At 32.5% G+C, this 13,641-nt stretch overlaps 2 protein-coding genes across 5 annotated transcripts in view; one reads left to right on the forward strand and one right to left on the reverse strand.

Moving 5' to 3' along the window:
* Positions 1–569: 569 nt before the first annotated feature.
* PMCH (pro-melanin concentrating hormone) lies at positions 570–2,054 on the forward strand. The gene is made up of 2 exons (XM_039877959.1): positions 570–992; positions 1,331–2,054. The coding sequence occupies exons 1-2, from the start codon at positions 744–746 to the stop codon at positions 1,535–1,537; spliced, it is 456 nt and encodes a 151-aa protein (XP_039733893.1). The 5' UTR covers positions 570–743; the 3' UTR covers positions 1,538–2,054.
* PARPBP (PARP1 binding protein) overlaps positions 994–13,641 on the reverse strand; it is a 46,533-nt gene continuing 33,885 nt past the window's right edge. For all 4 annotated transcript variants that reach the window (XM_039877956.1, XM_039877954.1, XM_039877957.1 and 1 more), the window contains 3 exons: positions 11,739–11,820; positions 3,035–3,170; positions 994–2,545 (listed from right to left, as the gene is read on the reverse strand). In XM_039877956.1, the coding sequence (XP_039733890.1) occupies positions 2,208–2,545; positions 3,035–3,170; positions 11,739–11,820 (556 nt within the window). In that variant the 3' untranslated portion in view covers positions 994–2,207. The remainder of the gene's footprint in view (positions 2,546–3,034; positions 3,171–11,738; positions 11,821–13,641) is intronic.

The following is a 13,641-nucleotide window of genomic DNA, read 5'->3' on the forward strand; positions in this document are numbered from 1 at the left end:
CAAAATTAACTCTGAAATGTTTAATTTTAAATCGTACAACATAATCATCTTCCAAATTTTTATAGAGCACATAAATATTCTCTTCATGAACTTAATATTATTTAACTGCTAAATTCATTACTAAATATCAGTAACATTCTTTTGTAAGTGCAGAGATAAAACACACCTGTCAGGTCAATTTTAGATATAGCATGAATGAGTTTTTGTTGACACTGACAGAATATACATGTGACTCGCCAAAGACTCTATCAAGCATTTATGAAAGAAAATGTTTTTTTGAAGATTATTTCAATTTAATCAGGATTAACAGTAAATAAAACTTTTATCCTTATCATCACCGAGTGAAATAAGTTTAGTTTTAATCTTAACTAAATATACAGAAGGAAACAATAAGAATATGGAGAGCCTGACGTCCTGTAGTCTTCCTTAATAATCCATTTTCAAGAGACTATAATCTGCTCAACAGAAAGCATTCTACAAAAGATCGTAATCAGATTCTGAGAAAATTCACTCAAAATAAACAATATGCCACTAAAACCAAAACAATGTAGGTATTAGCAGCTATACAAAAGGTTAGCCTCTATCTGATTACTCATTTCTCAAATGATGAAAGTCTGTCTTTGAAGTGCTTTCTATTCAAGCTGGAAAATATATAAAAGGTAGGAATCATTTATGAAGCAGTTTGAGAAATTGTCTTCATTTTACACTTCCTTGCTTAACTCGATGCAAACATCGAACTAAGAATGGCAAAAATGAGTCTCTCTTCCTATGTATTAATACTAACTTTTTCTTTGCTTTCTCAAGGCATTTTTCTTTCAGCATCCAAGTCCATAAGAAATTTAGAAGATGACATGGTATTTAACACATTTAGGCTGGGGAAAGCCTTTCAGAAGGAAGATACTGCAGAAAAATCAGTCGTTGCTCCTATCCTGGAACAATATAAAAATGATGAAAGCAGTTTCATGAACGATGAGGAAAACAAAAATTCAAAGGTAAGTGGCAATATGACTTGTCCTTTATTTCAATGGATATTTGAATGATTTTTGTGAACCATATGAAAGTAAAGTCAATACTTTTATAAACAGAAGCTATGTGCAAATACTCACAATATACATTAAGACTGATGAAATTCCATACATACCAGATTGTTTTTGGACAACTCCTTTCCAAAAGGTTTTTGCCTCAAAAAAAACTTTATATCTAAGGTATTTTTAAAAAGGCAAATCAGTGCAGAGCACCTTTGAATTGATCAATAAGAACATTATGTATCTGTATTATATTACCATTCCCAAAAAGACAGCTAAAACACAAATAAACCTTTTCTTTACAGAACGCAGGCTCCAAACATAATTTCTTAAATCATGGTCTGCCACTGAATCTGGCTGGAAAACCTTATCTTGCACTAAAAGGATCTGTAGCTTTTCCAGCTGAGAATGGAGTTCAGAATACTGAATCAACACAAGAAAAGAGAGAAATGGGGGATGAAGAAAACTCAGCTAAATTTCCTATAGGAAGGAGAGATTTTGACAGTGAGTAGTCCTTTAAAATTCAATTCTTATATCTTAAAACCATAAAACAGAAATCTGAGTTTAACTGAATTTAAATCCAATCATAAAATTAAATAAGAACATGGTTTAAATACACTTGATATTAAGTAATCCCTGCCAAATATGTGGAATTAAAAAACATGTAATTAGTTATTATAATTTTTATTTCCTCAGAATTAGATACACTAGATTCAGTCTTTTAGTTCTAGTAAATTTTGTGTGATAATAACAGTCCTTTAAACAATTTAAACTTTTTTTTTCCTTCAGTGCTCAGATGCATGCTGGGGAGAGTCTACCGACCGTGCTGGCAAGTCTGATGATACCTGTTGGCCCACATCATCTTTTCAGAAGAAAACAAAATCACTTGATTGCCTGTGGTGGAAAAAGCCCTTAATGTTCCTATGACTTGTATTATTTTAAATGTCTGTTTTAAAAGTAGTATTCAGAGATATCAGTAACCTAAATGATATGCTTTATCTGTGCATTAAACTTTGTGAATATTCTGCATAATTACGACTTAGTGGTATTTTTTAAACAATGTTTAACATACTAAGCTTACATAATAAGGCATCATAACTTATACCATCTCTTAAAAATTGGGTAAATGTCTTTGATAGATGTTTTTATACATACATAAATCTAAAGCACATAAAAGCAAATTCACAGTCTAAAAAACTGAGTTAACTTTGTCTGGCCAGTAATCAATTTGTCCTTGGCAGTACACTGGTTTTTTGCTCCTCTGGCTAGTTTGCCATCCAATTTATTCTGCAAATCGTTTGATGTCTTAGGTAACTTAACATTTTTATGTCGACGTAGTTCATTTCCATTATCACAGAGAATATTTTCATCATCTAAATCCACCTGTTTCCTTTTTGAGCTTTTATTTCCTGTTTGACTACTTGATTTTCTTTCTACTTTTTCATTTTTACTTCTGTCCGGATGAACATTTCCAGATCTTGTTCCAACTGTTGGTCTTCCAACAGAAGAATTGACACCTTCTGTTATGCAAGATAAAAAGAGGAAGGAATAATATAATATTTAGTATTATTAAACATGAGAATTTTAAAATAACCTTTAAAAACAATTAAAAACTAGTCAAAATTTTATGATTTGCAATCAAATAATGCTATAAATTACATGATTAACAAATACAGCTATATTACTACTACATTACTTTTTATTTTATCATATCACTTTTTATCCCTATAAACAACAAATTATTTGCTTTGTTTGAATGCATGACACTTAATCCTTAAACGCAACAAGCTATTTCTTAAAAACATTTAGTTAAATAAAACTGTATCCTATTTATATCTATAAATTTGTACTTAGATTTAACTTTTTAAGTAAACCAAAGGCTTTAAAAATGTAAACTTTACATTTCACATTTTATACTTTGCAAGAAAAAAATCTGGTTTTACTTGTTTAAAAACAATTACTACACTAGAATTAAACTGTTATTTAATTGCTCAAATAAAATCAATTACCAGAAAGGTCATTTTCCATGTGAGGAACACACAATGGCTTTGATGCTGAATTAACATTGTTCCATGTATTCCTGCTTGTCAGGCAGTCATCTTTGTAAGTACAAGAAAACTGGGATCTAATTAAGGTTTGCTTCATCTGGTAACAGGAAGAAAGAAGAAAATATGCAATTCATTCTTATTTTTATTTTTTCACCAAGATAGAAACTCTACAGCAATCAAGGTAACATAAAAATTTCCCTTCAAAATTTCATTTATTCTCTGAGAACTTTTAACCCTCGATGTTTCAAAGTTTGCAAATTCATTCATTGCTATAACTAGCATTTTTATTCATTTTGGCAATATCAGTTTTATGTATATTTTTCATATTTTTTAACAATTTAAAAAGATCAATTTTAGTCTCTTCAGAAGCCTTTCTTAGATATTCCTATCTGAGTTGCTTTAGAAAGTGTTTTATGATAAGATTAATAATAATATACTTGATATACATAATCCTAGAAAAATACAAGTTCTTCATTCTAAGAATTATAAAGTATAACTCTTTTAGAAAAAAAATAACATGAATTTAAAAAATCAGAGAAATTGAGGAAGAGAGAAATGCTCAGATGAAAAAGAGAACTAAGAGAAGGCAAAAGAAACAAAAATAGAAAACTAACGAGGAAATAAACAATGATAAAACAAAATGGTGACTAAAATGCATTGTTTCTTGATTAAAAACTTGAAATATTTAGGAAAATAAGAAAGATGATTCAAATAATCACTCTAGTTAAGATTTGATCAAGTAATTTAATGGGTGACTATCTAAAACATACTCTTGCATTTATCTTCAAAGAAGAGGAAATTAGAAAGTTAAATTTAATTCTTAACCACTAAAAGGGATGCCAAGAAAGCAGTTTTGGGAATGTATTCTGCAAACACAAAACTAGTAGTTGTTTTGGAGGTAGAAATTAATTTCAGAACAAAGTAATCTATACAGATAATGCAAATTTTAACAGTTACAGCTGATGTGCAATGCCATTCAGTTATAAGGGGGAGATTTCTCTAAATCAGAATCATCTAATTCCTTTTCAAAAATAAAGTTTAAATATCAAATAAATGATTGAATAAGAGGACTTTAACACTTTAAAGTACATGATGTTAAAGATTACTTACAGAATATTGATATAGTTCATGAAATCTAAAACAGCACAACTTTATATTATATATTCAGTAGTCATATGTTATATATTCAGAGATATCACTACATTAACAACTCACTCAGCTGTTTGCAAAGATAACGGCAGGGAAATCCACTATGGTTTAAAAGAAATTAGAATAGTCTCCAGTACAACTAATCATAAAAGCAAGTTTTCTTTGGGTGACAGATTTTATATCTTTCTGATCAATGACATCTATGAAAACCTCCAGTTCCTCGATCACTAAAAATCATGTTTAATTTGCTTGAATATTTAGGCCACTGGAGTTTGTTCTCTTCCATTTAGGCACAAAAATACACAAAATTGAAAAAAAATGTGAAAATGTAAAAGATCAAAATTCTTTTTTTTAAAGTTAAATAGAACAGGCTCGACAATGGATGAAACTACAAAGTCATATCTTCATAAATCCACACGAATGCAGCTACTATTATACAGTTTCCACCATGAGATGCTCTGAAATATAACTGAAGGTTTTAACTAGCCCTTTAAGGACTTTATTAATTCCATAAATACCAAATTAAAGCAATTGATAAAGCTATTCAATGAATTTGTTAATAGAATCAACTTTATATTACATCACACCATTATTATAGTAAAGTTATCTAAAAACTTTTCCGCAAAACCAATACTGTTGACATTTTCACACAACTTTTCCTTCATTTCACCAAAATTATTGCTTATAAAGAATTATAAACTTACTGCTCACAGAGTTATAAACAGAATGGTAAGCCCATGAAGGCAAATGAATGCAAAGTGGCTGGCTAGAATGACTCCCATAGTATCCAGATAGTGACAGGTGGCTTGAGGGACTTTAACCTCTCACCACAAAATCTTCATCAGTACCACCCATAAAACACCAAATAAAAATCCAATAATTATATTTAGTACAGACAATTGATGATTTCTCAATCTCACATTTAGTATAAACAAAAATTTCTTTAGAAAGCTGTTATTTTCCTTAATTTTTAACATACATCTAAGTAAAAACTTTTCTTTGCTATGTAAATAGTCACGAAGTTCCACGGACTTCATTTCAACTAGATTTCTACTCTCCAAACCCTACATTGAGAAATTCTCTAGCCCTAGTGACAGCAGGGCAATTTCAGAAAACTAGGTTACAATGCAATAGCTTCTTAAAATACTAAGAATGGGATTGGATATGAAAGGAAAATAGTTAGCCGCTTTATTTACCATGAAAATATTATATATAAGCATATCAAAATATAAGAGAGTACCACAATAATTCTTTGGTAATCTTGGAATATTTATGTCCAAAAGAAAAAACTGGGAGTAGTTATATTGAGGATATATTTTTTTCTTTTATAAAACATTGTATGTGGGTTTTCTTTTCTCTATCCCACACAAAATTATTTTTTATTAATTACCTCTTATTAAGGTCCAACTATGTGATAGGCACACAGCATACTAAAGAGAGTACTCAGACAGCTTCTACAATCATGAAGACATTCTACTTATAAAATTTGCTCTTGACACAGCTGGAAGGAATAATAAATAAATTGGATAACAAAATCAAGATTGAAAAGACCTAAAAAGGCTAGAATCGTAAGTAGAAAATAATCAGATGAAAATGAATGAGAATAAGCAAAGTCCTGTATTTAAGTTCAAAATATCATTCACAGATGTACAGGATGAGGAGAACCATATGAAAAAGATCTAGAGATTTTAATTGATCATGAACTTGATTGGAGGCAATAATGTAATGTCCAGCTAAGAAATCTGCAGAAAAACCAATGATATGATGGGAAAAGCACCAGGTTTGCAATCAAAACACCTGGCTTCTATACTGGCCCTATCACTCTTATTAACTAGATGATTGTGGGTAAACCTCCCAACTTCTCACTCATCCACACATAAACAGGAATAATATTTATCTCACAAAATTGTCAAGATTAAATGAAGTTAAAAATATGAAAGGGCTATATAAAATCTAGAGATCTATGTAGATACTATAGAGTTATTAATGCAATAACATATATGACAACACGTAGAGTAAGAAATCTGTTGAATTAACACTTCTTAGGACCAGGCTAACTCTAAAATGATTCTAGGAATATAATTCAAAAAGTGAACTTACAATCAGCATCTTCGTTTTAGTTATTAAAAAACAATACAAGCTATACTGGCTTGTATTTATAACTTAAAAGAGAATGCTTTTCCCTTGTTCATAAAAGTTGAATTTTTCTGCACAAGATTATTGGCTACATAGAGTTGAGATTACTTCCTGCTGCAAATCTTCCAAATCTCTCTGTGTATTTGATTTGGAATCACAAATAAGCAACATAATTATCTCTTGAAAGTGCTTTTGAAGTACTAAACAACTGAGAATAATGTCCAGATTCATACATGGCTGTTAAAATCATTTTATGTTCGTCACACGAGAGAAAAGGATTGAAAGTTTTCCTTTGTAGAGTGATTTCCCCCCTTTGGAAAGATTTCTATCCACAGTAAAATTGTAATGAACTTCAAACTTGCCAAGAATTGGAAAACTCCTTTTGCCACAAGTTCTTTTTAAATTGAAATTATTAGTAGGTTCCCAGTTTGAGGAAAATAGTACTTCACATAGGAAAGCCTGACTCCAGTTAAATTAAGAAGAATGAGTCAAAAATATTGAGAAGTAACAGACATTCTCAGTTAGCTATATTAATAAGAAAATGAAAGTTCTAAGCCCCCATTATACTGATAAAAAGATCAACAAGTTTGAAAAAGGAAATTATTCTCTACATACCTATTAAATATGTAACTAAAAATAAATACTCTAAATTTCATTTTAATTCTTACATTATATTTTCAAAAGAACAGAGATTTGTTATCATAATGACATGAATTTTTAAATATATCGAAGGATCCATTTATTCATCATTGAAACTTCATTTATTCTGCTAAATAGCAGATAGTATTTTTGACTTAAGTAGTAGCATTACCTTTTTATGACTCCACATTATAATTACTATGCCTTTATTTACTCTTTAGGAACAGCATAATCTTTGAAGTCTTACACCTGAATACAAACCCTTGCTCTGTTTCTTACTAGCTATATGGTCTGGAAAATTATGCCTTCTAGAGTTGAGCAAGGATTAATTATGATGAAGGATATAAAATGTCTGTCTAGTATAACACTTGACACTTAGCAGGTACTCAAATTCATTACTCCAGCCAAAATGAATTCAATTTCTAATTGAATGTCTAGTTCAGTCTAACGCAAACATCCCATTTTCATTCTAACAAAGAGTGCTGCTCACTTACTCAAAGTCTTTTCTTAATGTCACCTTCTCAAAGAGACATCTACTGATGATCCTATTTTAAACCAAAACACACACAGAGGAGCACACTCTCCTTATTCTCCTTCCCAACTGTTTCACTCCATAGCACTGATAACCTTCTACTACACCACATAATTCACTTGTTCTTTCTGTTTATTGTCTGCCTCTCCCAACTGAAATGTAAGCTCCATGAACAAAACCCTTAGTCTGGCAACTAACCAGTGGCCCTCCTATCCCCACAGGGTGAAGAATCCACAGGGCCTCGGACATGCCCACTAGGAGATAATGACTCCCCTTTTAGATCCTGTTCCAAGGACTTGGGATGCCAGAATTCTCTATTCAAACTGTCCTAGGCACTGGGCTGGCACTGCTGTCTTCTTCTAGGCTCAAGGGATGACTATTTACGGCAAGAGTGATGGGAAGTGGGTGTGTACACTTCTTGGTGGAGTATCCCTAAGAGTATAGAACAGAACCAGGGTTGAAGGGGTAGAGGAGTAGGTTGGGGGCTTCTATTTATATTCTTGCATCCTGGCCCCACAAATATTTGAAAAAGACTTGTACATGAGAACCGGGGTTTGTGTCTGATTTGTTCACTGATATATCGTCAATGCCTAGGACAGATCCTGGTATCCAAGAGGCATTTAATACATGCTTGTTAAGTGAATTAAGTAAAATTAGACTATAACAGGTGTATGCAAGTGGAAGGTTTGAGGAGACAGAAACACAAGTAAGCAAATGCTAGGAAGTAGAAAAAGATGTACAGAATAGATTCTACTCTTTTAATGGAGAGTAAGAAAACTACATGATACAGAAATGAGAGAAATAAACTCACAAAAAATAGCTAAATCACTGAAAAGATAAAAGCTTTGAGACAGAAAAACATGTACAGAGTAAACTCTGTTCAAAATAAGTAATGAAACCATTTGGTACAGAAACGAGAGAAGTATACATGCAGAGGAAAGCTAAATCACATATAAACACAGAGAACCATGCAACTGAAGTTCTTAAGATCCATTATATCCACCATTCCCTTCAAGTTCTTAAATATTCCACCTTTCTCTGGTTCTCATGCACCTATCCTTACAATAAGCCTTACAAAAAGTAACTATTCCTTAAAACCACAAAAGCCACACTTTCCTTAATCCACATTATTTATTCACTTATTTATAAAGCCAATACACAGTGGCTTTATACTATTAAGGCAATCTAATGCTTTCATCAGGTTGTTTGCTCAGTCGGAAATGCTCTCTTCCATTCTCACTGCCTATTCGAATTCTATTATTCTAATTTCTCATGGTCAGGGCACCACTTCCTCTACTTATTTCGGGTCTCTAGTTATTGCATTTGTGGGTATCTCTAATCCACTGGAACTGCCACTGTTTAATATGCCAGCCACATGTAGTTAATGAATTAAAATTAAAAATCCAGTTCCTCAATTGCATTAGCCACATTTCAAGTGCTCGTCAGCCAAATGCGGCTAGCACCTACAGTAGTAGCACAAATACAGAACGTCTTCACAGAAAATTCTACTGGACAGCATTGCTCTCGAACAAAGCTTTACAATCTATGTTCTGTGGCACTTTTCTGTGCTACAAATGGATTCTCAAAAGACTCTGGGACATTTTTTGTTTGCTAGGTTCATAACATTGGAACCCTTAGGCAACTCTGTATTAAAAAGAAGCCTGCATCTGTTCCCCGTGACTTCTAACTACAACCATGTGAAAGGACCCATTAAGCTTTGAAAAAACTTACAATCATTTTATCTTTGAATAGTGTTTCCACCCAATTTTCTCCTCTCATTCTGGGACTCCAATTAGGCAAAATGTAGACTCTTTCTCTGTGTCTTTCTCTCCTCCTTTGGTTTTTTATTCTTTATTCTCTCTTTGCTTTAGTTTGATTTTTTTCTAATGACCTATATTCAAGTCCACACATGCTACCTAATGCTATGTCCAGTCTACTAATAAACTCATCTAATGAGTTTGTAATTTTAGATAATGTTTTTACAGTTCTTACTTGGTTCTGTTTTATAGATTTTAATTCTCTCTTGGGATTCCCCAATTTTTCATCTATTTTGCCCATCTTTTCTTCTAATTACTTTTATATGTTGAAAAATTTTTAATTCCTCATCGGCTAATTCTAATATCTGGATCATTTATGAGTCTGCCTCTATTGTTAGTTTTTCCTTCTTGATTATTCTTTCCGGTCCAGAATATGTTTATTTCATGCTGGATATTGTGTATAAAGGAACTATAAGGATCTGGATGAAGGGCCTTCTATCTAGAAGGGTTCTCCTTGCCTCCGTTAGGCAGACACAGTGAAGAGCTGATAAACTCAGTGCAGTCAGAGGCTGAGGTGGGTTATAGTTGTCATAGCTGATATTCAACTTCTGGCCCTTACTTCTTCCTCGGGAATATCCCTCCCAGGCTTTCAACTGAGAGTCTTGTGTATCTCTATCACCTCTGACCTGAAAGTCTACGGATTCAGTCTGCCCTTCAGAGGTTTTTACAGTGTGCTCGTTAGCCTCTCATCTCACTTCATTTCCAATTGTAGCAAATATCTTGAGAAGAAGACAGCCATGTGTTTCAGGCAGGTCTTACTCCTAAAGCAGAGCCTTGTCTTCGAGCTACCTCAAGACCACAATATTAGCACTATGATGTCAGTCTACTGGATTGAGGTGCCGTAGCCTTTGACTCAGCTCCAAAATTCAGCATATGTGTACCAGATAAAAATAAGTGCATTCAGGGCTCTTGAAGTCTCCAAATTGTTGTCAACCCCTCAAGACATTCAAAATCTTTGTTGGTTCCTCTTTTCCTCAGTAGAGTTCCTTTACATGGGCCAACACCAATCCTTAGCTCCCCCAAAAAACTGGCAAACAATCCCAAGGAAGAAAATAGCTGATAATAGACTGCTCACCTTAGAAGAATTTTGCCCTCTCTAGATTTTTAGTTTATTTAAACTGCTTTGCTTACGTAGCTTTCCTATGTCTTTAAAATATATTTTCTCCATTTTATCTGCCTTTTATTTTGTTCTTGTAGCAGAAATGATATCCTGCTATGACCTACTATATCCTAGTTAGAAACAGAAGCCTCCAAGTCCGTGAGTGATTTCTTGATTCTGTTCCCTCTTTATTTGAGAGCATTTTATTTTCTTCTCAGTTATATTTTGAAGGCTGAATACTTTGTTATCCCTCATTTTTTTCTGTAGCCTGAGGAATGGTAGAGGCAGGAGTAGTGTCCAGTTGAGGCTATAGACAGTTTAAAGAAATTTCTGGGTTCCACACTCTCTTCTAAGAATTTATTATGTATTGTACGTACTATAAGGAAGTTCGCTCCCCCCACTCAAGTACTCAAATAAAAGGAGATCATTTCATTCAAATAAAAGGAGATCATTTGGATAATTTCCCCAATAAGTAGTAAGTTAATAGCACTAGAGCCTTCATTTGTGTAAGTATGTAAGTCCCAGGTTTCATTTTCCACATTTTATCCACATTACTATCCAGCTGCCACTTCTACTATTTCTCTGACAAGGGGAAAAAAAAAAAGGAACACACTTTAAGTTGGCTTCTCAGTTTTGAAAATATTAGTGATAATTCTCAGTATTTTCTCAACTCACTAGTACACTATCTGGGGACTGGGGCTAGTCATGCTGTGCCTCTTTACTCTGAAGTGTTCAATTTCTTTCCTTGGCCATAGTTTCTGAAATTTACTGTATGTATTTTAAGCATCATTTTGAGGGGAGGGAAATTAGTTGTCTAATACCCGAAAGGTTAAACTTGGATATCTAATAAATTTTCTAACATCATGAGTACTGGACTGCCTCACTGCTTACAAAAATACCACAGTTACAGCAGTCTATTTTTTTACACTACCTAAGTCCTCAGACAGGAATGAAATCGATAGTCTCTCAAGATTCAGTTTAAGATATTAGAAATGTAAATGAGAAACATGTTTCCTGATTTTCCCTTGAACAGATATTTACTGAAAATTTATCATAGCAGGTGCTTATTTCTTTCCTTTTTAGACCCAGTGGATTGAATAAGCCACAAGAGATTAGCCTAAACTGCATAAAAGAAAAGTTTCTGTAGGCCAGCTGTCATAACTCATCTTCCATTTAATTTCTATTGTTCCATGTACAATGCATATTCACAATATCCCGCTCAGCATTATATATTTATTTATTCTAAAAATTAAACAATTTTTATCATTTTCATGATAGTACATTAAATTGTACCTCAAGTTTTTTCTCTTGCATTGACTTATGGATGCGTTCTCTTAGGGGTTTCATCGATGAATTATTCACTTGCTTTGGAGATCTATGTCCCAAAAGAGCAAAAATGTATAAACCAAAGTAGCTTTTAAACTAGTTTCCGCCCCTCCCTTACCCAAAAGCAGTTACAGAATAAAAGACAACAGAATTTAATTGTTGATAATACTATATAAAAACATCAATATTCCTATTCTGCCAGGTCTAAATATTAATAATTTGCTTACTTAATTCCATCACTAAATATTTGAACTTCTACTATATATAAAGCACTTTATAAGATATTGTAACACACAATAGAATATACAGATGTCAAATGATAATGTATACCTGAAAATTATATAATCATATTAACCAATGTTACCCCAATAAACTTAATTAAAAATTAAAAGAAAAAAAAAGATATTGTGAAGGATATAAAGTTCATTCACTCATTAGCCCTGAATTCAGGCATCCTGAAGTCTAAGTAAGAAAAAATAAGACATCCATCTAATTATAAGTCAAAATAAAAAAGGACAAGTGCCAAAGCAGAGGAATTTAAAAGAAAAAAACATAGTTTATAAATAGGAGGGTCAGAGAGGGCACAACAGAGAAGAAGACAATGGAGCTTTGGAGCCAGACAAACCTGGCTCCTCAATAAATTACTTTTCGGCTCAACAGAGCCAGACTCATAATCCCCTCAACTCAAAAGACCATTATATAAGAATAAAGAACAGTCTATTCTAAGAAAGACTAGTTTATAACCTTACATTGGCTTATATTCATATGCCGCATTGTCCTTAATTTTATCATTGCAATGCAGACCATTAAAAATTTACTTTGCTATGGACTGGTACTTGTCTGCACAATGACAATTGGAAGTGCCCAGGTAACTGTAAGCAACTGAAATGTATCTGGCCACATGATGGAATATAGAAAAATACCTCTCTGAAATAGATGTGAGGATTAATTTTGTCTTAGAAAATTCTATACTATAAACACGAAATAACTTTCTTTAAGAAAATGGCAGAATTAAATCTGAAAGAAAATTTAAATCATTTATATTCTTACCTAAAAGAAAACTTTGTTAAACAGAAGTAAAAGGAGAAAAAAAAAAAGCACAAATCTTTATATTCTTTTCTGAGATTCCAACACAGAATATAAGTTAATGACTGATAAAATAAATTTCTACTGTTAGGAAAATATTTGGGCATTTGTAAGGTGAATGTGGGAGAATTATATTATGCTTGGATATAAAACAGTAATTATGGAAAGCTGGTGAAGAAGATGAGATTTAAAGGAATTAGAAGACAATACTGAATGATAGACCATTAAAATTTTTCTTTAAAGAGAAAAGACAGAGAGGCACAGGAGAGTGCATGAAGCAATCATGGATGGATAGGAACAATTTTAGACTAAATTAGATTTCTAAAAAGTAGCTCAAGCAGAAAATAGAAAAGATCAAATGGTAGGATTGACTGTAAAAATTCTCTGCACTGAACTAAATATAATTTAAAATGGTTGTTCTAAAATTTTTAATGTTTATAAATGAATGCTCAATAATTAAAAATATCAACGACCTATTAAATTTTGACCTAATTGTTGTTAAAACTGAAGAGTATTAATGTCTCGAACAGAATATCAACACTAAGTTAGTAAGCCTTTTTCTTCATAATTTGAGGAAGAACCAGTAAATGTCAATTCCAGTGCAAACTTGGTGCTATGCTCTCTCTTTTTCTCAGACAGAAGAGCACAGTCCTTGGAGCAGAGACCCCAGGCTTTAAAGGAAGACACTTTGCTGCTTGCTAACTTAGCTCTCTTAGTAAATTACTTAATATTTCTCTCAAGTCTCTAATTCTTTACTTATAAAGTGAGGTTATGATTAAAAGAA

The sequence above is a fragment of the Pteropus medius genome, unplaced genomic scaffold (genome assembly GCF_902729225.1).
Source record: "Pteropus medius unplaced genomic scaffold, Ma_sr-lr_union100, whole genome shotgun sequence".
Taxonomy (NCBI): Eukaryota; Metazoa; Chordata; class Mammalia; order Chiroptera; family Pteropodidae; genus Pteropus; species Pteropus medius.

Bases quoted from the DNA above. Each gene is read 5' to 3' on its own strand.
- PMCH (XM_039877959.1), top strand. From the start codon at position 744: ATGGCAAAAATGAGTCTCTCTTCCTATGTATTAATACTAACTTTTTCT. The intron at 993-1,330 runs GTAAGTGGCAAT...TTTTCTTTACAG, and splicing joins AGGAAAACAAAAATTCAAAG to AACGCAGGCTCCAAACATAA.